The 25,901-nt window shown below is 45.6% G+C and overlaps 3 protein-coding genes across 3 annotated transcripts; 1 reads left to right on the forward strand and 2 right to left on the reverse strand.

The window, feature by feature from the left end:
* Window positions 1-87: 87 nt before the first annotated feature.
* Window positions 88-11,483, reverse strand: copa (COPI coat complex subunit alpha). The gene is made up of 29 exons (XM_083690390.1): window positions 11,297-11,483; window positions 10,835-10,948; window positions 10,665-10,738; window positions 10,284-10,364; window positions 10,014-10,090; window positions 9,763-9,872; window positions 7,863-7,972; window positions 7,559-7,658; window positions 7,100-7,318; window positions 6,765-6,915; window positions 6,604-6,670; window positions 6,414-6,489; window positions 5,894-5,976; window positions 5,314-5,539; window positions 4,742-4,880; window positions 4,247-4,409; window positions 3,931-4,077; window positions 3,517-3,706; window positions 3,319-3,414; window positions 3,059-3,147; window positions 2,855-2,978; window positions 2,591-2,680; window positions 2,350-2,453; window positions 2,089-2,235; window positions 1,637-1,960; window positions 1,413-1,523; window positions 1,108-1,269; window positions 815-1,009; window positions 88-568 (listed from the first exon to the last, which is right to left on the reverse strand). The coding sequence occupies exons 1-29, from the start codon at window positions 11,334-11,336 to the stop codon at window positions 509-511; spliced, it is 3,669 nt and encodes a 1,222-aa protein (XP_083546516.1). The 5' UTR covers window positions 11,337-11,483; the 3' UTR covers window positions 88-508.
* A 253-nt stretch (window positions 11,484-11,736) lies between these two features.
* On the reverse strand, window positions 11,737-15,927 carry pex19 (peroxisomal biogenesis factor 19). The gene is made up of 8 exons (XM_083690692.1): window positions 15,848-15,927; window positions 14,968-15,059; window positions 14,659-14,821; window positions 14,469-14,554; window positions 14,174-14,347; window positions 13,808-13,981; window positions 13,630-13,674; window positions 11,737-13,488 (listed from the first exon to the last, which is right to left on the reverse strand). The coding sequence occupies exons 1-8, from the start codon at window positions 15,909-15,911 to the stop codon at window positions 13,402-13,404; spliced, it is 885 nt and encodes a 294-aa protein (XP_083546818.1). The 5' UTR covers window positions 15,912-15,927; the 3' UTR covers window positions 11,737-13,401.
* Window positions 15,928-19,466: 3,539 nt separating this feature from the next.
* On the forward strand, window positions 19,467-24,975 carry myadmb (myeloid associated differentiation marker b). The gene is made up of 2 exons (XM_083689691.1): window positions 19,467-19,559; window positions 22,847-24,975. The coding sequence occupies exon 2, from the start codon at window positions 22,946-22,948 to the stop codon at window positions 23,828-23,830; it is 885 nt and encodes a 294-aa protein (XP_083545817.1). The 5' UTR covers window positions 19,467-19,559; window positions 22,847-22,945; the 3' UTR covers window positions 23,831-24,975.
* Window positions 24,976-25,901: the final 926 nt, after the last annotated feature.

The raw sequence follows: 25,901 nt of genomic DNA on the forward strand, positions 1-25,901 counted from the left end.
CATAGGTCATTCATTCATTCATATGAATACAATACAATACAAGCAAAAATCACACTTCTGTATTAAAGAGTCGTGCAAAGTCCACCAGTAAATTAGTTGAGATTTTATTCCATTCTTTTATGAATTACACAGAGCCGCAGTGGCAACTCATTCTGCATTATTCATTTCTGATGTATACAGGTCAGAAAAAGACAGTGATTCCACAATTCTCAGATGTTTGAGCACAGAGATGGCATGGCACTCACAAGTAAAGAATCACAGGAAAGGTAAAGCAGGCAGCCAAACAGTCGGGGAAAAAAGGCTTAACATCAAGATATAATATTCTCTCATGGATAAGTTGTAGGCAATGTAACCGACTACCATCTATACTTTCTTATCACCCATTTTGTGTTTTTCTCTATCAAAGGGAGAGACAAACTGGAGTCTATATAGAATAAAGTGTGGATGTGTTTCGCTGAATGGATTGATTGACATTTCTTCCCATTCGTGGTCCTCTTCTTCACGTCCTCTAACGGAACTGCAGAGGGCTGACGCGCAGACCAATCACATCCTTTCCAATCTCCGTCGCCTTGGAAATAAGAAAAGGTTAAAAAGGTCAGAGTCATACATTACTACAACCAAGTCATTATGCCATTCAGTGGAATCTTTTAGAAATATCACAAAGCAGACCCCAGGGATTTACTGTTCTTTGAGTCTCGGACCAGTAACAACGTAATACATGTTCAGTTCATTATCATTTAATAATTATAATTCATATCAAAGATGAATCGCCTAAAATAGGTTATGCTGAGATGGATCAGCTCTCCTCACTGACCTGTGTGACCCTGCACACCTGGCCCTTGTAAGGGGGGCAGTAGGCGGCCCCAGACAGAGGGCACTTCTCTACCGGGCGGCCGCGGTACAGGGGCGTGTAGGAGGCCGCGCACAGGTCAAATGGATTGTGGGGGTCGTAGTTTAGCTGGTGAGCGTCTGTCAGGGTCTTCTCGCAGGCAGCCAAGATCTTGCGAGTCTACAGGAGAGATACGAGATCAACGTTACGCTTTAACTTCCTGCGCCGTGAAAAGGGACACAAGCCACTAACCACATCCAAGAGAGAGAGACTGTTACCTGCTGTGCCACCTCTGGTTTGGGTCCGAGCTCAAGCAGGCGTCGGGCGAAGCCAGCTGCTGTCTTGAAGTTGCGCAGTTTGAAGAAAAGGTTCAGAGCTGTGCGTAACACCAGGACCATGTGGACTGGCTGGAGACTGCAATGGGTGAAGTAGGCGGCCATCTGGAGGAAACAGCGATGAACACATCCAATCATTAACAAGGAGGAAATCGCAGGATAGTAGTCTCTTCTATAATCGAGTGACGTGGGATTAAATTGATAAATATCGTAGAGGGAAGCGGAGATGATCAACACGACGACACTACCTCACACAGCCTTTTTTGCTGGTCCAATGTGTCTTTAGGCAGCTTCTTCCTCTCCGTTTCCATGGTGAGGCCAACAATGTATTCTCTGCAGATGGTAATCAGCTGCTGAGCCTGCAAGAGAGACAGTGACCTCAATCAGACATCATCATCAATAACTGAGCAAACAACTTGGAACCACAAGGTGAAACCCGCTCAGTCAAACCAAGCCATGCGTAGCTGCGTACCTCGGCGATCTCCTGCTTGTTGTCGACCACGAGCAGCGGCACAGACAGCAGGATGGCGCGGAAGCGGTCGACGGCCTCCTCGAAGCGTCCGGCTGTAGTGAGCTGGTAGCACTGCTGCAGGCGGGCGATGAGGTCGGAGAGGCGGAGGCCCACGGCGGGCAGGCCCTGCTTGGCCCCACAGTCCTTCCAGTTCCTCTGGGGGTGCCCGCGCAGGCAGGGCAAGGCTGGCAGGCCCAGGTAACAGGTACGGCCACGGGTCAGGGTCTGCATGAACAGGGACTTGTAGGGTCCGAACTGGACCACTCCAACCTGGTCATGGAGCAACTGGAGAACAGACAGAGAGAGTTGTCAGAATACCTGTATTGGCTGGTAGGTAGGTGTGTGTTTTGTGAGAGAGAGAGAGAGAGAGAAAGCAAGTCTGTCTTGAGTTGCAGTGTGCCGTTTGACCTTACCCTCATGGCGGTCTCGAAAGAGCCAGCCAGGACATGGTCCACAGGAAGCTGGGAGTTGTTGCACCACATCTGGGTGGGGCTCATGCCCTTGGTGGGCGGGACGAAGAAGCCATCCTCAGCTCCTCCTCCAGCACCAGCAGGCAACTCCTAGAAGTTTAAAAAAAAAAAAAAAAACAGAATGACATTGCTCAATCAGTGCTGTGATTTAATGGGCGAAATGTATGGAAAGAGTGCATGTTAAAGAGGATATGATTGTCTTACCAGCTCTGGAGGTAGGTCCAGATCCTCCTCCACCTCCCAGCCTCCTCCCTCGTCCTTCACAACACCTTCTTCCCCTAATCCATCCTGGGCATCCATGAAGCCATCTGAGAGAGAGAGAGAACAAGAGAGAGAGAGAATAAGAGTGAGTGAGTAAGTGGAGGGACATGCAGTAGGTTTGTGAGTCAGAAACAGGCTCTGCACATCTCTGCTCTCCTTCCAGGTGGTCTGAGGAGACACTCACCCTCGTCCAGCTGCAGCTCAGCATCCTCTCCCCAGCCCTCTCCTCCTGGGGTGTCCAGGTCCTGGTCCGCAGCCATCTGACCAGCCTTCCCTGCAACACACACACACACACTTAACATCTCTAGTACACACACATATTCTGACCACCATCAATCTAACATGCATCGCAAATTCAATTCAATACCAGACACAAAGATCAGGCAAAACCCATGAAGTTACCCGAGTGTCTATGTCTATGTCCACGGTGTCAGGGTAGAGCACTCACCCTTGGCAGCAATGGCTCCCTCAAAGAAGCCCTTGGACACGGTGAGCAGGGGCCAGTTAGTGTCCAGGGGGTTGATGGGAGGAGGAGGCTGCAGGAGCTGGGCTTTAGGATCCACCTCCGGGACCTGTAGAGTTCAATCATTACTCATACTGCACACCTCTGTGTGTGTGTGTGTGTGTTTTCTTTCATTGGTGTTGACCGTACCGTCTCCTTCTCTAGGTCAAAGCTTTCCTTCAGGGCCTCTGCCTCTTCATCCATCCCATGAGTAGCAGCAGTCAGATAGGCCAGAGACTCTAAAACACAGGAGACACAAACACGCAAGATTTACAGACAAGCAGTTTAGACCAATCAAATCAATCCACTGATTGAATAGTCAGAATAGTCAGAAGAGGGACAGGCCAGGGTCAGAGAGAGGGAGAGGGGTGTGGGGGGGGGGGGGGGGGGGGGGATTAAAGGGGACTCACTCTGCCCACAGTTCTTCAGGATGCGGACCCTCTCACTGACGTCACCCAGGTACAAAGCACCCTGGTAATGTCCACTCATGTCCTTCCTGATCTCAGCTACGACACAGCGAGCACAGACAGAAGATGTCACACACAACTCTGACACACAGAAACACTGCGTCAAAGGGACAAACACACACTCCTCGTTCTCTCTCTCACCTATCTTCATCATCTTGCGGAGCTTGGCCAGGTTGCCGGTGATGAGGTAGAGGAAGGTGAGCTTGTCAAAGTTCTTGGTCCTCTGGTAGCACATCTCCACAACCTGGTGGTGACCCTGCAGCAGCGCAGCCTCGCCCAGACGCTCCCAGCAGCCCCGCTCATCCAGAGCCTTGGCAGCCTCCAACGCCACCTGCAGGCACGGAGGGAGAATTACACAAAAGCCACACAAAACATTGAGACTGTCCAAATTCTCCACCCTTTTTCCTTCCCTACAACTAAAGAAGCATTGGTTTGGGGAGTACATGCTTACACCACATGTACCTTTAAAATGGGGAGAACTGCAGATGAGAAGAGTGGAGTATTAGAACAAAGACATTCTCTCAGAGGAGGTGGAACCTGGGGTGTCAGACTCACCTCAATGTTGCCACACTCCAGAGCCAGGCTGAAGCGCGTCTTCTCGTCCTTGACGAAGTGCAGCGCCACCTCAGGGTAGCCCTTCTTCTGCAGGTAGGCGATGATGGACTGGCCCACCAGCTTGGCGTTACGCACCATGTGTAGCACCTGGGGGGAGGGGTCAAGGGTTAAAGGTCAAATGTCAAGAAGTGCTTAGGGGAAGTAAAGAGACGAGCCATGAGAGAGTGGGGACGCGCGCACACACACACACACACACACACACACACACACACACACACACAACAAAGCTAACACCACAGATTGAGACCATCCTCACCTCCTCATACTTGCGGTTGACCAGGGCCAGTTTGAAGCGGTACTCGGTGGGGTCGATGGTCAGCACACGGGGACGGCACTCGCGGTCCAGACAGTAGACATTGTTCCCTCTCACCCGCGTCACGTAGATGGGCAGGTCCAGAGTCCGGATGATTCCATGGTCACTACAGGAAGAGGACAGAGGGACTTAATAGTACTGCTCTCCTATCACCAAATGATCACCAAGAGACTGGATCTGATGGAAGGGCTTCTGTGTGTCTGAGACAGTGGGTGCTGCAACGTGAAAGCTGCTTCTATCCAACTGTGTATAAACAAGTTGATGTGGTGCGTTCTTAATCACTCTGAGCTGAGGGAGTATTTGATGTGGTTGGATGTGATGTTTTCAGGGGGAGGCTGGCGATACCATTCCTCATTCCGTTCCATGCATTACAATGAGCCCGACCTCTGATTTCTATCTCCACCAGCCTCCACTGGGTGTGGTTTTTTATTTATTTACCCTGAGGTGAGGGCGTATTTGATGTGGTTGGAGGTGGTGTAGATGAAGACTCCGCTCTCGTCCCAGGCTCCACTCTTCACCCGGATGTTCTCGTGGATGTTACACAGACTCTCCAGCTTCCTGTTGCAGATCATGATGGCTACAAGGGTAGAGCAGACTCAGTCATTCCTGTTCAGTATATAACATATATACTATATATATATATATATATATATATATATATATATATATATATATATAAAATATATATCCTGTATACAACTTGTATAACATAACCGTTACTGAAGCCTCTCTAACCCTATTAAAAGAAACAAAATAATGTCAATATTCAGTCTTGAATATTGACATATTGTTTTGTTACTTTTAACAAAGGGATAGGTTTAAAAACAGAAAATCTAGTTTCAGGTTGTCGATAACATCTAGAGAGGGAGGGAGGGAGGGAGTAAATCTAGGTCTCATAGCAGCAGAGAGAACAAGGCAACAGATAAGAGTGTGTCATTCTCTGATAGGGATCAGAGTGTGTTTGTGTGTGTGTGTGTGTGTGTGTGTGTGTGTGTATACACAGTACATACCATGTTTAGCCAGCAGGGCCACGTGGCTGGTGTCAGTGCTCCACACCACGTATTTGACCTTGGCGATCTTCACTGTGGCCAACGAGCGTTTCTGCTGCACGTCGAAGAGCGTGACCCCGTCCGGGTCGCGCAGCAGCAGAGAGCCCGTCCCGGCGTAGAAGATCTCCTCACAGCTGGGCACCTGCACCTTCTTCACAATCTCATTCTTCAGGTTCTTGATCAGCAGCTGGGGAGAGGGAGAGGATGGAGAGGACACATCTTCTTCACCATCACCATTTTGGAAAACTCATTCAAGACATATCCAACATAATGACTTGGCCTCAGTGCTCTCCATCATGCCCCCCCCCCCCCCCCCCCCCCCCATTTCTTCAAAGAAACAAAAAAAAAACACTAAAAAGAACTACAGCTATTGTCCCTGATGAAACATCCTGTTTATATACACCAGTGGAGGTAGAAATCGGAGGACAGGCTCATTGTAACGCATGGAATGATTGATCCCATTCCTTAGTCCGCCCCATGGATTACAATGAGCCCGTCCTTCGATTTCTGCCTCCGCCAGCCTGCCCTGATATACACTTACCGAGTGCATGCGGTCCAGCACAGCAAACCTGTTCCTGGCAACCCACACAGCTGTCAGACCAGAAGACCTCTTCCCCTCCGGAGCTGCAGGGAAGGCAACGAACACAGGTTTAGTGGTTTTCATTATCTATGAAGCCTGATGAGGTTTAATATGTAGTTAAATATCATAATATACATATATATCTGTCATCAAAGCAAAAGTTGGCTACTTTGAAGAATCTAAAATATAAAACATATTCTGGTTTGTTTAACACTTTTTTTTGATGTCTGAATTGAATGAGGTGTGTCCAAACTTTTGACTGGTACTGTATGTATGTATGTATGTATGTATGTGTATACACATATATATATATATATATATATATATATATATATATATATATATATATATATATATATATATATATATATATATATATATATATACCCAGACTATATATATATATATATATCAGGTTAGTTCACAGTTCTGTCATTCAACAAGGCCTAGTAAGGAATAGAAACTAAAGGTAGGGCTTTACCATCAGGGTTCTGAGAGTCACTCTCTTTAGGGATGGAGTACAGGTCATAGGTGCTGTTCTCCAGGTTGGTCGCCCTCTGGGAAAGGAGGGAGAAGGGTATTTCAACATTTAGAGACAATATCTGTGTGTGTGTGTGTGTGTGTGTGTGTGTGTGTGTGTGTGTGTGAGAGAACATTGCAGAAACACTCACAGCGCAGAGCAGGACTGCATTCTCCGCAGGGTTATAAGACATGCTGAACACTGGGAACTTGGACCCACTAAAACAGGAAACAATCAGATGTTAGTTCCAATCATGTGACCAAGCAGACAAAGACATGCTCCACACACACACACACACACACACACACACACCTGCGCAGCTGCATGACGGCCGTGTCCTTGCTGCTGTTGAAGTCGAGCTGGCGCAGGAAGCGGTCCTTCACGTAGTACAGCATGTTTCCATAAACGGCGTAGGCCGGGCGCTCCCTCTCCAGCTTGAACACCAGCATCCCACTGTCATGACCTGGAGAACACACAACCCTACTTGTTACACGCTCCACTGATGATGAACACACACACACACCTTCATACACCCAGACTAAGTGCAGCTTCTCAGTGTGTTTGTCTCCATGTCAGATTGAAAAGTGCCATATGAATTCAGTTCATCATTATTATCATCGTTCGTGTGTGTGTGTGTGTGAAGTTACCTGCGGCGAACAGGTTGAGGTTGGGGTGAGCCCCCAGCACCCAGAAGCGGTCGTGGTCCCTGCGGAAGGTCTGCACGCCGGTCCTCTTGGACATGTCCCACACACGGATGCTCTTGTCCTCAGAGTTGGACAGGATGAGCTCCTGACGAGGGTGGAAGACGGCGCAGGACACGTTGTTGTAGTGCCCCCTGCAGGTGTCCAGCTCCCATGCCTTGGACTCTGGAGAGGGGAGGAAGAGACAGTTATTAAAAAATAAGAAGAAGAAAAAATAAGAAAAAAAGATGGTAAGAATATCTAGTGATAGTGTATAAGGTTCAGCAAGTTGTTGTGGTGCAGATAAATGTTTCTATTGGAAAACTAGCAACAAAAAAACCCATCAATATGCATTAAAGCAACAAAAAAAAAATCAATCTGCAATTCGTCATATACGGGCAGACACACACAGACACACACACTTACCGTTCATCCTCCAGATCTTGACCTGCCTGTCGTCGGCTCCTGAGACGATGAGAGGCATGGTGGGGTGGAACGCCGCCCAGTTGACCCCGCGGTCGTGACCCTGCAGGCAGAGAGGGGGCGACACTCAACACCCCTCACAACACACATCTACCAACCTCAGCTCAGTACTCACACTGGCTCTCTGCCACCAAGCCCTCCTTCACCCAGCTTTCCAGAGGGCTATGGGGGTCCTGGTCTTTACCCATTCAGACGCACAGACAAAGTACTGTCATCTCACGACGAGAGACTCAACACACACTCTCACCTCGAGGACGTGCTTGACGACGGCATCGGACGCTCCGAACAAATCGACGCCCGAGATACCGCGTACCTCCGTCTCCACAGCGCCGGGAGAGAGGTTCTTCTTTCTCAGACCTGGAACCAACATGCAGAGCACCACGCACAAGGGGAACCATATACATGTTACACAGGGGCACACACACAGGGAGAGGGAGAAAGAGAGGCAACATGATACATGTTAACAAAACACGCTCAGGTCGATACCAATACAAAACGGAAAGGGAGTGTATGATTGGGGTGGTCTCACACACAGACCTCTACTGTTGGACGACTGAACACACACACACTGGGCTCTACTGTTGGACTACTGAACACACACACACACACAGGGCTCTGGGAGCACACAAACACAACCTTGGTTCTCTGTTTAGTTCTAACTCAAGTCCAGGAACAATCACAATCATCATCATCATCATCATCATCATCATCATCCTCCTCCTCCTCATCACATCAAACCATCATTGATTGGGTTAATTGATCACCAACACACAAACAGTGCAACAATCATCAATCAGCCATTAGATTACAGTTAGCAATCAATCACAAAGATAACATCCCGGATTTGAGTCAGAACACAAACTTAATCCATAGAGAACACAATTCGCATCCGTGTCTCCAGCCCACAAAAACCATGTGGTGAACAAATAGTCCAACAGGACCAAGAGATGTCATGGACCGGAACTGCACTAGGAACCATTGTGCAGGGGTGGATGTTTCCAGGAGCAGCATGGGGACAGGATGAGGTGGGATGGGGGTGGATTTGGCTGATGGGTTGGTGGTGGTGGTGGGTGGGGTTGTAAAAAAGTGCTCTGATGGGGCGTTGGATGTCAGGAGGGTGAGTAGTACTCCTCTTGGAGAGAGTCCATGCATGTGTTAGGTTAAACACTGCAAACAAAACATCTTGTTGGACAGCAATGTTCGAATCATGCCAAGAGTTAATGCCTGCTGCACGATAGGGAAGGTGATTAATTATCAGTAGAGGGGAAGGCAGTGAGTTTGCGAGGAATGTGCTCGTCGTTAGTCGTTAGTAGTAGTGAATGGTAGGAGTATGTGTCACTGACGAAGCTGACTTGAGGCATATCATGAGGGGTGATATCGGCCTGGCGTTGTCTGTCTTGTTATCTGAAGCGTCCGTGCATACACCGTGGTCCTAGTGCTGAACAGAGACGTGCAAAGCCGAGTAGTGAGGAGAATAAGCAACAGAATGTCACGCCTCCCAGAGACGAACAGTCCATGAGAGCTCAGCTGTGTGTGAACAGGTGAGAGGGACATGCTGAAGACATGCATGCCAACTGTGGCGAAACAGAAGCCCGAGGACAGAAGGCCCATCCTGATTCCACGTGTTGTGCATGTGTGAGAGAGAGGTGAGTGTGAAGTAACATGTTAATGGGTTATTGAATGAGACAGGACAGGTTCAGTGATGGAGGGACAGGTAAGAAACACCATCAACGACGAAGAAGTAGATATTAAAAAACATGCAGAAGCACAAAAACACCTCTCCCGTATTTACCTGTCAATGCCTCTGTCTGTCTCAATAAGTGTTACCTTTCCAACCCCATTTAACCAGCCCCCTCTGTCTAAAAGGTAACTGAGAAGCCCCAGGTGCTGTAGATATGGTCCTAGTCTTCTGTGTTTTTCCTGTTCTAAACAATATACTCATCACTCACACTGTCAATGTTTACCTGTCTATCTCAACTGAAGGGAGAGGTGTTTCTGCAAACAGCCCACACAGAGATCTCTACAAAGAGGAGAGGAAGGGGTTCAGGACCTGTCTTCCTCTCCATACCACCCCGCACCCCCCTACCCCCACAGCCCCAAACCACAAACTCCGCCCGCGACCCTCACTCCCATCCCCACGCCCTCACCGGAGATATCCCACACGCGCACGGTCTGATCCAGGCTGGCGGACACCACCAGGTCCTCCGAGGGGTGGAACTGGGCACACATCACATAGTGGTTATGGCCCGTCAGGACACTGTGGGGTAGAAACACAAACAGCAATAAAAAATTCACTCTGAAAGAAAACAGTGAAATCTTTTGTTGGTAGTTGATGCTTTTCATGTTTTTTTTATCCATCTACCCATAGGAGAAAAAATAGAGTCAGGGACACACTTACCAGACGCAGGTCCTGGATTGCCAGTTCCAGATGCGGATGGTCTGGTCATCAGAGGCACTCAGGATCCAGGGATACTCCTGGAGAGAGGAGCGGAATTACAGTTTCAGAGTGCATTCTATGGAACTCTATGCCAGCAGACTCGAAAGCAATAGATTCAATTCTGTTCCATTCTCTAAGGCCTGGAGCACTACACTGAGACACGACTGAGTGAATGAAGGCTGAATGGATCCGATGCAGCCATTTTTTGAGTCTGATTATGTAAACACTCACATGATGGAAAAAGGTAGTACGGATATAGTCCAGATGTCCAAGGAGAGTGAAGAGGCAACGTCGCAGTTTATAGTTCCACACCTGGTGAAGAAAAACAATTAATTAGTGTTGAGAGTTTCAAACTATGAAATCATATAGATAGTTCTGCTGTTTCTGTTTGTAATATATAATAATAATAATATGCCATTTAGCATTTATCTAAAGCGACTTACATTGCAGTGAGTGTATACATTTTTCAGTACATATGGTCCCGGTGGGAATGATGTGTTTGTTCAAACACATCATCATTGACATGGTATACCAAGTGTATTTCACACTGAAACCTCTATAGGGTCAGAAAGATGTATGAGGGTGAGTGTGTCCATTACACGAGTGTCTAACCTTGATCTTGTAGTCATCTCCTCCAGACACGAACAGCGGCTGCTGCTTGTGGAAATCAATTCCTCTGACAGGCCCTACAATAAAAAAAACACCACAGACATTACAATCACCCAATTACAAATTAAAACAATGTGAGAAGATTCTACATCTCTAAGACATCGTTTATTTACCATCATGCTCATCAAACTTGTCAATCAGTGTGCACATCCGATAGTCCCACAGCTGGATGACACCATTGTGCAGACTTGCCAGGATCCAGGGCCGCTTGGGGTGGAAACTCAGCCCTAGGGGTGATAAAGATAATTTCTCAACTACATAACCAACAGCAAATAATAAATACTCAATGCGGAAATTAAACATAAAACAAGAGTCTCTGAGTGACTCGTCTAGTCGATAGCTCTGCAAAACTCACTAGCAACGATTCGGGATCAACTTTCTTGCACATCAAGCGAGTTATTTGCAAATTAATGAATGACCACACTGTATATTTGTAGGTAAACACAACAACACATCTACGGAATTAATGATTCGTGTCAGTTTACAATAACAACAAAAAGACAATATTTAGAAACAACTTGAAAATGCTTATCGTTGCATAAGCTAGCTACCCTAGCTAGCTAACGTTAGCTTACCTTTAACACGGGCTGACTTCGTCTCAAATTTAGTCAACATCGTCAAGTGGCGATGATATATGCTTGTGAATGTATGATAACACTCTAATACAACTTCACGATGATATTATAAGAAAAATGTCAGTTAAAATTCCTCCTAGGGGGCTGGTTTGCTTTTGCCCATCTACCTCTCCTGTCTGCTTCCTGACACGTCGACCTCAATGTCTTCCTGTTAGGGAACAATAAAGTTCATCCATACAGTCTGACGCAGAAAGCTCCACGGAGGCTGAGCTGTGGTGGCGAGGGGTCCACATCACCCCGTCTCTCGCCTACTATCTACAGTGCCGCATATCAGCTTAAGCGAGAACAATAAAAACAATAATTCAATACAAATTAAGTGTTTGATATATTATCATATTCATCACATCATAGTAATTTATTATCATTATTTGTATGGCAAGGATTTTTCACATAAGACAGAACAGAATAAATCAGAGAATCTGGACAAGTGTAGGTGTATTGTTAGTTTACTTCAATATATATTCCAGAGTTTATTTACAAAATATGACAACAGAAAGTGACACATAATTAGGAGAAAATAATTGGTTGAATTTGAAATGAGTCCTGGATATGGAGGCAAGGCAGTTCCCCATCTCATCTGCATGAGTCTAGTAATTGGTGTAAGCTATGTATGTTTACCAAAAGTGAGAGCAAACGTGATGTCAGGTGAGGTGACTGCTCTGTATGCTAGCTGCCAATCAACTGTACTTTTTACCAGGAGGATTTTTTTTTATATGGGGCATGAATCACATGTTAGAATACACAAGTGATGTAGCACCTGATGATGATAATCACCTAAACACTCAAACTACAGGGCTTCTTCCAAGGGTCAGTCAGGGGCTTTACACACTACAGGGCCGACCCGAACTATACTGTGCCGGCTCTGGTATTTTCATTTCACATCGTCCTTTCTAACACTGTTTGAGCAACGACGGTGGGTGAATAAATAGCCCAGCCCAGTACAGCTCGGTTCTGTTCAGCCATGTAAGTGTGAATATTAGGCATCAGTGTGTTGTGCCAGCAATGTAGGCTGTCTATCAGAAATGCCATTTGACTCCACTAATTCTGACAGAACAGCAATCACTGGCAAACATATGGGGAATTGTACAGTCATTATCCTAACTTCTCACTCTGACCGCAGCAAAGGCTTCTGGGAATAGTATTCTTTTGCACATCACATCAAATCAACACTTTCATCGAGAAATAAAACAAAATCATCAAACCGTTGGTGTTACAAAATTAGCACGAGGTATTACTCCTCAATTTTCTTTTCTTTAAATAATTCACAAATATACACTGGTTAGGAAACCAAACCATCAATATCAATCTTCACACATTGTTATCCAGTAGTGTTAATTAATCATGATGAGGACTGCAAACTTTGTAAATCTAAAATCCAGTGGTTCTACAAAAAGACCCTCATCAACCCCTGGGATGTTGGTGCTCATTGTTGAGTCAGATTACTTCACTGCTCCAATAGAATGACTTTAATTCTATGGTTCCAACCCCATTCTTTAGGCATCATGGAGCTATGATGAAACAACTCAAACCACTCAGAAATGCTCAATAAAACCACAGAAGAAATCCTATCATCCCTGTTGTCAGACTTACGAACCTTCTCTAATTCCTAAGAAAATTGGCAAGGCACCTGTTTTAACCAATGGGGCAGTTGAATAAATCTGTACCATGAGGCTAAACAGTAATGAGGGTAAAACAGACAGGTGATTCGATGTATGTAGGGAATGCTAGTACAAACTCAATTTGTATGAATGACCTGGAAGAGCTTCAGTCAAACCGAAGCAAGTCAGTTAAAATCAGTGCTGTGATGTGAAGTCAGTTGGTTACTGACTGTTAAAGAAGGGTGTGTGGATCACATTGGTTTGCTGTTTCTCCCTTCACAGTGCCTTCTATATGAACACAGTAACAACTCCTAGGAGAGGAGCATTGCAAACAAACAGTCTCATTCTTCTCCTCGTCTCCTCTACTCTCGTGATGGTCCACCTTCTTCAGTGGTGTTGCACACAGTCCCCCTGGCTTGCGCATCTGTTGAACTGGCCGCTGTGAGCTCACATGATCGAGCACTGCTCTGCTGCTCCGGCCCCTGAGGCTCCTGGGAGATTCAGGGATTCCAGGTCAAAGTTCAGGCCAGGTGGCTGAGGGGGGTGGTGGGGGGTGGTGGGGGGGGGACAGAGATGAAGTGTCATTCAACCAGTATTCACAGTACTTTCCACGTTTATCTCATTGAGATCAAATGAGAGAAAATTAGAAAGTGAAAGCACAAAAAAGACACTTACAGATTCACCAGCCAGCTCTTTGGGTGGTTGGCCAAGGTCTTGTAGCTGAGAATACAAGCACAATGACATTTAATTGATACCCATATACAGCAAGCCACCCATTTATATCACGATTAAGTGTCTGTCAAGGCTATTATCAACTGTATGTACAGAAAACAATACGTTGTTATTGTCTCACCTTCTGCATGAGTTCCAGAATGCTCTCGAAGGTGTTCTCACCCTCCCCTCCACCACCACCTCCCTCCTTCTCAAACTGGCTACAGATCTCTCCCATGACCTTGTGCTGCTGTTCGTAGCGCTGGTACTGATCAGGGGGGAGGGACTGCCTATTGCTGTTCAGCCACTCAGGGTACTGCATGAGGAGTGAATGGCAGTCAATTAGTCAGTTAGAAATTGTGGTGTGTGTGTGTGTGTTATATTGAGTATAAATCAAGATAAAATCAACAGTGGACAAATTACTTAATCATAACAACAACTATTTCAAGGTCAGCCCAAGTGAACACAAAGGCACACGCATGCACAAGGACAGATAAACCACACAGACCTTCTCAGTAATCTCTTTGAGAGAAGGGTAAAGTACATCCTTGGAAAGAAGATTCTGCATGATGGTCTGCATGATGGGAAGGATGTTTCCGTCTTCCCCACCCCCTTCTCCACCCTCATCCAATCCCAGTCCTTCGAGAGTTTTTGCCAGGTCCTCTCCAGCCAATCCTGCACTCTGAGGCGTAAAAAGAGGAAAACAGGCTGAATGGCATCTAATGCCAAATTCCGTAATGGATAACGTTCCAAATATTTTTTACTGTATTTTCAGAACATCATTCAACCATCACCTGACCTACCTGCAGGTTGTCTGCATTTTTTGCCAGTCCACTGAGGGTCTCTTTAAGACAGGAGGTGAATTCTTGCTGGGAGGCTACATCAGTACCTGTTCAGGAAGAGGACAGCTTTAATGACAGTTTTGTGGCACAACTCAGGGCACGAAACAGACACAAACCCAGATTAGACAGGTAGATACAAACACATGCTTACCCACTTTCCCTGCGGCCTCTGACAGCTTATGAAAGTGTTGCAACAGCTCTGGTTCTTCCTGTGCTAGTTCAGCCATGGCTTTCTCCCACTCCTCTTTGGCTTGAGAGGCCATCTCTCCTTCAAACAGAGCTTCGAAGAACTGTGTATCCTCCAGTAAAGGGGGCTAGAGAGATACACATCAACAGGTCAACAAACTGTTGGCCTCACCCAGAGAAGTAGAGAAGAGTTGTTGCGGAAGTCAATCAGTAATGCAATCAGAGATATGGACAAAGGTAATAAATAAAGAACCCGGAAAAATCATTCACTCACTTTTTCTCCACTGCTCTTGGCTGCTGGGGGAGCCGCAGCAGCCTCAGGGACAGTGGGTGCCGAGTTTGTCTTGTCAAAATCATCGAGTGCACCTTTGATATAGAGGGAAGACAGTGATTCAGCGGCAGTGGCACAGATCACACTTGGGGAAAGAAGTGGGAGGCACGGTCAGGTCAAAGAGATGAGAATGAGCTGGCCGGGGGACATCAATCCAGTGATGTACATTAATCAAATCCGCCGTGTCTTGCCAAATGTCATGATCAGGTACTGGGCTAACGCACTACTGAATCTACTCGACTCAAGCAAACCATCGCTACATGTGGCTAGCACAGCAGCATCCCTAGCTCGGATCCAGGTGTGCTACTCGTCCTGGGTCAATCAAGGCTATGGCTTTCTAGCATCCTGTTAATTCAAAAAGAATTGCCCAGTTGGGAACAGATGAATATGACAGCTTTGACGCCATCTCGTACTACTAGTCGTAGTGCAAACCTCAGCCATTTTCGAAGGGCAAAATAGCGCATGCTAGCTAGCGACCAGGATGATGATGAAATATCTGTCAAATCGGGGTCAAATTTAGCCATGCTCTCACTAACACTACTCCCACTAAACCACCTGCTGAAAAGTGTATTGTTAATGTTGATAAAACACATATTCGAGAAAAGGCAAGCTTGAACGACATCATTTGTAGCAAATAATGGCGTTGCTTTTTGGAATTGGCAGGCAGGACCAACCACATTCTTCCACCTGACTGTCATGGCCCATTCAACCAGCATCGAATACGAGGCATGTCGCAACTGAATTGCAACCAATCTTTGTCTGGATTGACGCACTGGCAGGGGTTATTGTTAATGACACTTCAATGAGTAATGTCAAATCTTACTGTCTAATAACTCGTCCAGTTCTGCGTCCTGTCCAGAAGACGGTTCCGCTGATCCTGACGCCATCTTCTCTTTCCAAACAAATTACTATTGACGCTGTAAAATGACGTTTCAGTATAACATCGTCGCCGATTTATGCGTAACACTTCTGTGGGATGGTCCCTTTGGGACGAATTCCATTGCTAAAGGATGGGATGGATATGGATGGAGCAGGACATATATATAGTATTTTAGCAATCTTGAATCTTAAATCTGAGTTCTTGTATATTGCTGTCCATTGACCATACATATAACCTATCCAGTTATTTTGTTTAGCCTCTTTGGTGCTAAAAAAACATTTTATTGGACACACTGACTGGCTGATGTAAATGCACTCCACACACACACACACACACACACACGCACGCACGCACGCACGCATACACACACACTCACTCACTCATTCATTCACTCACACACATCTGATCATCACTGGGTAATGGTCACATGCATCATATATCTTGACAAGTAAGAAAAGAATTATCCCTGTGACTAATATTATGTGACACTAAGTGGGACAGCTTGCGCCTGTGACATCTTTACGTGTGAAATTCGGGAATTTAGGTCAAGGTGGGAGAACACTATCCATCTGAATTTTGAGAATGTGGCATACATAGTCGCATAACAGGGAATATCAATCTCTCTCTCTCTCTTCTCTCTCTCTTTCTTTATTTCTCTCTCTCTCCCCCTCCCCCTCTCTCTCTCTCTCTTTGTGTGTGTGTGTGTGTGTGTGTGTGTGTGTGTGTGTGTGTGTGTGTGTGTGTGTGTGTGTGTGTGTGTACGCGCGCCACATTTCTGCAATTTTGCAACCTCGGATGCTTACCATTTTTTGACCCCGGTCCGGAAACGCGCGTTTGAGTCATGTGTCACTTTAACCGCATTAGCGCAGTAAATAAATAAGAGGTTTCCAGGGTAACTGCCTCTGTATCTTAGCAACATAGACAAATAATGTGAACAAGAAAAAAAAGGAAAAAAGTTATAGCATGGTCAGTGTAAAACAATTCTATTCATGAAGAAGTATGGCAATGTTTTAATGATTGATTATTATAATATAATATATTATAATAGATTATTTATGTTACAAATGCAAGTATATTTCAGCCTCTCCAGTTATAAATTGAGATATGACTAAATTAAACCGTATGAAATTATAATTTTACTATTGCTATACATTATTGGCAGATATAAATGACTTAATTATCCATTTATCTAGCAGATCATTTAGTTACAGTGGGGGAAATAATTATTTGATCCCCTGCTGATTTTGTTAGTTTGCCCGATTACAAAGAAATGAGCGGTCTATAATTTTTATGGTACTTTTATTTTAACAAATAGAGACAGAATATCAACAAAGAAGTCCAGAAAAAACACATTATATAAAGTTATAAATTCATTTGCATTTGATCGAAGGAAATAAGTATTTGATCCCCAAGCAAAACATGACTTAGTACTTGGTGGAGAAACCCTTGCTGGCAAGCACAGAAGTCAGACGTTTCTTATAGTTGGTCACCAGGTTTGCACACATCTCAGGAGGGATTTTGGTCCACTCCTCTTTACAGATCCTCTCCAAATCCTGAAGGTTTCAAGGCTTTTGCTGGGCAACTCGAAGCTTCAGCTCCCTCCACAAATTTTCTATAGGATTAAGGTCTGGAGACTAGCTAGGCCACTCCATGACCTTAGTGTGCTTCTTCTTGAGCCACTCCTTTGTTGTCTTGGCTGTATGTTTTGGGTCATTGTCATGCTGGAAGACCCATCCACGACCCATCCTCAGTGCTCTGGCTGAGGGAAGGAGGTTCTCGTCCAAGATCTTACGGTACATGGCCCCGTCCATTGGCCCCTCAATGCAGTGAAGTCGTCCTGTACCCTTAGCAGAGAAACAACCCCAAAGCATAATGTTTCCACCTCCGTTTTTGATGGTGGGGATGGTGTTCTTGGGATTGTAGCATTCAGCATTTCTCTCCCTCCAAACACGAAGAGTCGAATTTATGCCAAAGAGTTCAATTTTGGTCTCATCTGACCACATCACCTTCTCCCAAGCCTTCTCTGAATCATTTAGGTGTTCATTGGCAAACTTCAGATGGGCCTGTACATGTGCCTTCTTGAGCAGGGGGACCTTGCGGGCACTGCAGGATTTCAATCCGTTACAGTGTAGTGTGTTACCAATGGTTTTCTTGGTGACCGTGGTCCCAGCTGCCTTGAGATCATTACCAAGCTCCTCCCGTGTAGTTCTGGGCTGATCCCTCACCCTTCTCATGATCATCCTTACCCCACGAGGCAAGATCTTGCATGGAGCTCCAGGCCGAGGGCGATTGATGGTTATTTTGTATTTCTTCCATTTTCTAATAATTGCACCAACAGTTGTCTCCTTCTCACCAAGCTTCTTGCTGATGGTCTTGTAGCCGATTCCAGCCTTGTGCAGGTCTACAACTCTTACCCTGATGTCCTTTGAATGTTCTTTGGTCTTGCCCATGGTGGTGGAGAGGTTGGAATGGAAGAGATTGATTCTATTGACAGGTGTCTTTTATACCCATAACAAGCAGAGATTAGGAGTACTTTTCCTAAAGTGACAGGAGTAATCTGTGTGCCTCATGGGCATATAACCGGTCTGTATGAGCCAGAATTCTTGCTGGTTTGTAGAGGATCAAATACTTATTTCCTTTCGATCAAATGCAAATGAATTTATAACTTTATATAATGTGTTTTTTCTGGACTTCTTTGTTGATATTCTGTCTCCATTTGTTAAAATAAAAGTACCATAAAAATTATGTACCGTAAGATCTTGGACGAGAACCTCCTTCCCTCAGCCAGAGCACTGAGGATGGGTCGTGGATGGGTCTTCCAGCATGACAATGACCCAAAACATACAGCCAAGACAACAAAGGAGTGGCTCAAGAAGAAGCACACTAAGGTCATGGAGTGGCCTAGCTAGTCTCCAGACCTTAATCCTATAGAAAATTTGTGGAGGGAGCTGAAGCTTCGAGTTGCCAAGCAAAAGCCTTGAAACCTTCAGGATTTGGAGATGATCTGTAAAGAGGAGTGGACCAAAATCCCTCCTGAGATGTGTGCAAACCTGGTGACCAACTATAAGAAACGTCTGACTTCTGTGCTTGCCAGCAAGGGTTTCTCCACCAAGTACTAAGTCATGTTTTGCTTGGGGATCAAATACTTATTTCCTTCGATCAAATGCAAATGAATTTATAACTTTATATAATGTGTTTTTTCTGGACTTCTTTGTTGATATTCTGTCTCTATTTGTTAAAATAAAAGTACCATAAAAATTATAGACCGCTCATTTCTTTGTAATCGGGCAAACTAACAAAATCAGCAGGGGATCAAATAATTATTTCCCCTACTGTATTTCAACGTGATCCAGACTATAAAAAAGCCTACCCAAATCAGCATATTCAATACATTCTCCCTTTAAAATATTTAACAGGGCAAGACTCAAGTGTAAGGATGAGGCTAGAATGACGCGCAGTAGAAAGATGTGGAAATAACGGTGAAGACATTTGATACCTAATTTGGTTTGTAATGGGCGGGGAGTTTAGGGCGGAGGGGGCTTTTCCTTCCATGGCTGTAGTAAGTCAAGACTCGGAGGACTACTCTTGTAAAGTCCCATTCGATTGGAGAGCCCCAAAGAACAAAGGATACTAGCAGCGATTAAGTAACGCACAGGTAATTATTTTTTGGTTACATTGTTACAGTGTGTGTGTGTGTGTAGACTAACCTATAGTACTTGAGAGTTATTTTCAAAACAAGCTGTCAATAGCAAATAAACTTTTTGTTCTGCAACCAGTTGCAACTTGTCCTACCTGCATGCCTTTTAGAGTAGGCATGGACACACAGTGGGATAAGCCATTCAAGGAATGTTGCTTACTAACGGTCTTAGATGGAATTGAAACACTTTAATTTTGCTTGGGATATCAGTCACTGATAGTTAAGCCTATCTAGAAGTATTTAGATAAATTGCGTAGCCTATTGAACACAAGATGCAGTGTAAAAAATCGTTGTAAAACGTCTGTTAGCCATTCATTCAAATGTGTTTGCCATCCATTAACTTCTTGACGATCATCTATCCTAGGTTATAGTAGCAGCAACATAGAGAAACTCCAGGGCGCGGCACGTCTCAGCGGCACACCCACCTCACTGTGGTTGTCAATGAATGAGTGATCAGAATAACGGTACAAGCTGTCAGAATAACGGGAAAGTTATAACTAGTTTTAGACTAGTTTTAACTGGCACTTTTACAATGAGGCTTTTTTATATGAGTGGTGTTCCTCATTGCAATGGGGTTGACCACTATTGGTCAGATAAACTTAATGTCTTCCTATATATTTGCCTTGAGCACAGCTTCATTATAGAGTGAACCTGGACATGGATTCCTATGGGTGTTAACCGAAAGTGCTACTGGTTACCGTTCCACAGTGCAGTCTTAAATATCTTTGACAGGTTCTCCACACATTCACAGTTTTGTCATACCCTACAGACATTGTTTTATAATTCAATTGACTGTCGTCTCTCTCTCTCTCTCTCTCTCTCTCTCTCTCTCTCTCTCTCTCTCTCTCTCTCTCTGTTATTCTCTCTCTCTGATTCCCCCTCTAATTCCCCTCCCTCTCTCTCTCTGTTATTCTCTCTCTCTGATTCCCCCCCTCTGATTTCCCTCCCTCTCTCTCTCTCTCTCTCTGATTCTCTCCCATTCTCTCTTTCTCTCTCACTCTCACTCTCTCTCACTCTCTCTCGCTCTTTCTCTCTTGTATTCTCTCTCACTCTTTATCTCTCTCCCATATCTCTCTCTCCCTCTTTCACCTCTCTGTCTCCCTCTCTCCTTCTCCTTCTCTGTCTCTCCCTTTCTCCGCCACCGTGGGATTGTTAGCTGACAGAGTCTGTCTTGTGTCTATGCCCACGGCTCTCTAAGTGGATTATGGGTGAAATTGGGTTACAGCTATGTTGTGTCATGACAATGCTCGTGACCTCTGCTGAGACAAACACTGAGCCCTGCTCTCTGGTCCCTCAAGCATGTGTGTGTGTGTGTGTGTGTGTGTGTGTGTGTGTGTGTGTGTGTGTGTGTGTGTGTGTGTGTGTGTGTGTGTGTGTGTGTGTGTGTGTGCGTGTGTGTGTGTGTGCATGCGTGTGTGCCTGTGTGTGTGTGTGTGTGTGTGTGTGTGTGTGCGTGTGTGCGTGTGTGTGTGCGTGTGTGTGTGTGTGTGTGTGTGAGTGAGTGACTGTGCAAATGTACCTTACTGTAATATCCTGTTTTCCCTCCTGTTCACGTTTCCAGGCTATGTGTGAGCCTATTTTAGGCATCTCTCTAAAGGGAAGTCCCACTGTTTGTGGGATAGCGTAGTGTTTTCCATGCTGCCCCCCTGAAAAGTGGTTTTCCATGCAGGCTCTGTGTCGTCTACTTCATTTTTTACCCATTTTCCTGACATGATTCCATAAGCACCAGTAATAGCAGGGAGCGGATAGATTTTTCCATTACTGCCTTCCATACGTTTATGTAAAGTGGTTTACATGACTTTAATTGGTGTTCCTTTTTAAAAGCAAGACAGGGAATACCGAGCGGGAGAGGGAGAGAGTGAGTAGAAATGGAAAAGTGTGTGTGTGTGTGGGGGGGGGGGGGGGGGGGGGGGGGCAGCAAGACAGCTTGAGGAGGAAAGAAAGGAAGGGTCTTGGCACATTTGACTCACTTTGCAGTTCGGCTGCAGTCTGCACATCTGGAACGGATCAGAAAGTTGGAAAATCTTACAAGAGAGAAGGCGCGCGGTAGAGAGATAGAGAGAGAGAGAGAGAGAGAGAGAGAGAGAGAGAGAGAGAGGGAGGTGGTGTGACTCATGGCTCTGCTATTCCCGTCCATCATTGTGTTTAAAGTATGTGTCCTTCTGTGGTTAGGGCACAGGGCTTTCCCCATATTTCTCCCTCTTTTACCTCCTCTCCCCCCTCTTTACTTTAGCCACCCCTCTCTGCCTGTCTGCCTTAGTGACTGTTTCTGCCTGTCTGCCTTAGTGACTGTTTCTGCCTGTCTGCCTTAGTGACTGTTTCTGCCTGTCTGCCTTAGTGACTGTTTCTGCCAGTCTCTCCTTGAGTTTGTCCATCTCTCGAACGTCTTTCTCATCTGCCCTTTACCTTCCATTTCAGTCTATCCCACCCCCCCACCCCCACCCCCCACCCCCCACTCCCCACTCCCTGTCCCCTAGGGTTGGAATGATTAATTTGACTAATCTAAACAGGCGCGGTCTCTATGTTTATAACAGTCTCTCTGTGTAAACTAGGAACATGGACTCTTCACCACTTGTGGAATGGAGTGTGGGGGAGTGTGGAGGCGACAGAGAAGGAGGAAGGGGGGGAGGAAGAGAGAGGGAGGGAGGGAGGGAGGGAGGGAGCAGTTACTCAGCCCTGAGTGTCCCTGGATGATGTGACTGTTAGCCAATGAGGCCTCTCCTCCTCAGAGGCTGATGACAGACAGACTGTGGGGTCGGGGGGAGGTCTCAGAGCCACGCCTGTCTAAAAGAGGGATGTGTGTATGAAAGAATGTCAGGGACCCTGTCTGCTCAACAGGGATTCCCAAGCAGAGAAAGTCTTCTTGCGTATGAAACTGAAAAGAAAGAAGGAGATTTAAAGAAGTTGTTGACTACACTACATTTCATATTAAATGAAGTGTAGTTGTATGTAGTGTTGTTGTATGTAGTGTTGTTGTATGTAGTGTTGTTGTATGTATGACATTAATCCATAATGTCATATATTTTGACCTTGTTTACTTATTTTACCACTCATCATTGTGAAAGTACGGTTAATATGTCAATAGATAAGATGTTGCCCTCAAGTGGTCAAATCTAGTACTGGTGGACCAATAGGCTACTGTACATCTGTGGTTGCTGTAAGAATGATGTGAGAATAAGAATGATTTGCTTTGTCTGTATCTACATGTTACTGACAGCCACCCTCCTTTCTGTGTCTCCTAACAGATCCCTCTGCATCAGACGAGGAGCCGCATCGCCTGACGGTCTACAGAGGACTACAATCTAACAGTAACTCTATTAGTCCAGAATCCACCATATCCCATCATGCCTCTGGTTGTGGTGCACTCCAACCCGTTGCTGTGGGTGCGCCTGCTGGCCATGATCTTCGCCTGTGTGGCCTTTGCCGTAGCAGTCCATGGTGCCAATCTCTACCATGGTACCGGTGACTGGTGCGTGTTCTGCTGGGCCTTCAGCTTCGCCGGGACCCTGCTGGTCCTGCTGGTGGAGCTGTTCGGCCTGCAGGCCCGCGCCCCCGTCTCCTGGAAGAATTTCCCCATCACCTTTGCCTGCTACTCTGCCCTGCTCTGCCTGTCCGCCTCCATCATCTTCCCCCTGTTCTTCCTGAAGGGCCAGACGAATCGCAGCGAGACGCGCGACTTCCGCATCGTGTCCACAGTCTTCTCCTGTCTGGCCACCATCACCTACATCAGCGAGGTGAGCATCAGCAAAGCCCGGCCGGGCGAGGTCGCCGGCTACATGGCCACTGCCCCGGGCCTGCTGAAGGTGTGCGAGACCTTCATAGGCTGCGTCATCTTCGTCTTCATCACCGACCCCGTGGCGTACGACCAGAACGCCGCTCTGAAGTGGTGTCTGGCGGTCTACTGCATCTGCTTCATCCTGTCGGCGGCCATTATTGTTTTGTGTGTGTGCGAGTGCACGGGCTGCCTGCCCTTCCCCTTCGCCCGCTTCCTGTCGGTCTACGCCCTGCTAGCTGTCATCCTGTACCTCTCCGCCGCCGTCATCTGGCCCATCTACAAGTTTGACTGGAAGCACGGGGGCTCCTCCTCCAGGCCGTACTCCTGCGGCTCCATCGCGGGGCTGTGCTCCTGGGACAAGCTGGTGGCCGTGGCCGTGCTCTCCGCCGTCAACTTTGTACTCTACCTGGCAGACCTGATCTACTCCGCCCGTCTGGTCTTCGTCAGCGTGTGAGAGGGGTCAGGGGTCACGAAGGAGAAGTGAGAGGGATAGAGAGGTGAAAAAAGAGAGGAGGTGATTGATTTGAGAAGGAAAGAGAGAAAGATTGAGGGGTAGAAATAAAGGGGTAAAGCTAGAGAGAGAAACCAAAATAAACTGCTTACTGTATTTTGCGTCATTTAGCTGTCAATGTTCGGCTCTTGGTCTCTTCCATGTTTTGTATCCAGAGACTGCAAAGCATTGCTGTCATGTCAGGTGAAATGTGGAAATATAGTATTTCAACACAAAGATGGTTTTATGGAACCAAGAAATCTCATCAGGTGGACAAAAACTTTTGATTTCTCAGATTATCTGAGACAAACACACACACACACACACACACACACACACACACACACACACACACACACACACACACACACACAAAAGACACACAAGACAAGAGGGCTTTAATATTTTGCTGACTTTGTTGATATTTCTAAGCATGGGTTTTTCAAACGCTGTGCAAGATTTTAGAGTTGATCAAGTTTACAGAACAACATTCACTGATTCCATCTAGCCCCTGATTAAGTAATTGATATGGTCATAATATTTTATACAGCTCCAATGTTTTCAAGACTTGAAGTAGAACAAACATTTTTTTTTAAATTCATGTAAAGATATATGTTTAATAGCCTAGCATTTTGCATATGTTATAATATCATGTGTCGTCAAACTTCACAAGCTGCAATGCCAAGAGTATATTGTATGTGGATAGAATATATGCATATATGACAAGGTAGTTGAGGTAAAACCTTCATATTTTTAAGCGCACTTACTGTTTGACAGTTATGTGTATAATTACCCATTCTCTGTATGACATCCCCAAATTCAATCAACATCTTATAATCTAATTCATAATGCTACTAAAAAGTAAAAGTTGTCAGGAAAATGTGATTCGTATCTGGCCCATTGGTTTGTACTGCTGTAACAGTCTACGTTTCGTCATAAAGAGAGAGATACATATATTTGCTGCCATCATCTCTTTCTTTAGTGCTGTTACTAATACATGAAGTTCTTTCATCATTTTCTTTTTGTAATACCGCTGTGCCTGTTGAGACTGTGCATACCACATCATGTGTTATGGGAAAATATAATCCAGTGTTCAATAAAAAAATCCACATGATAAAGAAAGACGTTTGTGTTTGTGTACTATATGTATCTGTCTAGGTGCTTGTGTCCTTGCCAGTGGGTATCAATATATTGTGGAAAGACTGTAGTGGGAAATGTTGCGACTACTAGAGTTTATGTTCTATTGATACATCTCTAGCTGACCAGCTGATCTTCAGGGCCAGGACGTCCCTGACAACAACAAAGGGCCTAATAGTTCAGTGTTATGTTACATCAGTAGAGGCAGAAATTGGAGGACAGACACACCGTAATGCATGGAACAGAATCAGGAATGGTATCAAACACACATTCCTCATTCCGTTCCATGCATTACAATGAGCCCGTTATCTGATTTCTACCTCCACCGGCCTTCCCTGGTGTACATGATCTATCTGTTGTATCTGTATGTTCTGTCAATTTGACAGAACAAATCGTAATTGGCGTAAGGAGTGTATCATTGACATGCAATCACATGCCCAGACAAATACATGCCCAGAGTCACACCAGTCAATGTATTACCTAACTGATTCAGATAGATAGATAGAAACTTTATTTATCCCAGGGGGAAATTCAGGTTCCAAGTAGCGTACAGACATAGAGGTATCACACATAACATACACATACAACATACAACATACAACATCAGCAGGATTGTAAACAGGCGAGGTGCAGTTGTAAACGTCTTTGCAGTTAGGTGAGGTGCAAAAAGGTAAGGCAGACAGTGCAATTATAGGACAGTGCAATTATAGCATTAAATACTAAAAACTAAATACGGGCTACATAAATATGGACTATTTTTAAAGCGCATTTAGTCCAGGCTGGTGGAGGGAGGTAGGGGCTGTGTATGAGGCCTAGCATAGCCAGTAGCCATTCTAGGGTATATAAGCTGTGTCCTTATAGTGATATAGTGATATATAAGATATAGTGATGATTGTTG

Source organism: Argentina silus, assembly GCF_951799395.1.
Source record: "Argentina silus genome assembly, chromosome: 18".
In the NCBI taxonomy this organism is placed as follows: domain Eukaryota; kingdom Metazoa; phylum Chordata; class Actinopteri; order Argentiniformes; family Argentinidae; genus Argentina; species Argentina silus.

Excerpts from the sequence above, each read along its gene's own strand:
- copa (XM_083690390.1), bottom strand. The coding sequence starts at position 11,336 with ATGTTGACTAAATTTGAGACGAAGTCAGCCCGTGTTAAAG. Across the intron at positions 10,739-10,834 it reads CAAGTTTGATGAGCATGATG|GGCCTGTCAGAGGAATTGAT; the intron begins GTAAATAAACGA and ends TTTTTATTGTAG. Across the intron at positions 569-814 it reads AGGTGTGCAGGGTCACACAG|GCGACGGAGATTGGAAAGGA; the intron begins GTCAGTGAGGAG and ends CTTATTTCCAAG.
- pex19 (XM_083690692.1), bottom strand. The coding sequence starts at position 15,911 with ATGGCGTCAGGATCAGCGGAACCGTCTTCTGGACAGGACGCAGAACTG. Across the intron at positions 14,348-14,468 it reads AAAATGCAGACAACCTGCAG|AGTGCAGGATTGGCTGGAGA; the intron begins GTAGGTCAGGTG and ends TTTACGCCTCAG. Across the intron at positions 13,675-13,807 it reads TTCTGGAACTCATGCAGAAG|CTACAAGACCTTGGCCAACC; the intron begins GTGAGACAATAA and ends TTGTATTCTCAG.
- myadmb (XM_083689691.1), top strand. The coding sequence starts at position 22,946 with ATGCCTCTGGTTGTGGTGCACTCCAACCCGTTGCTGTGGGTGCGCCTG.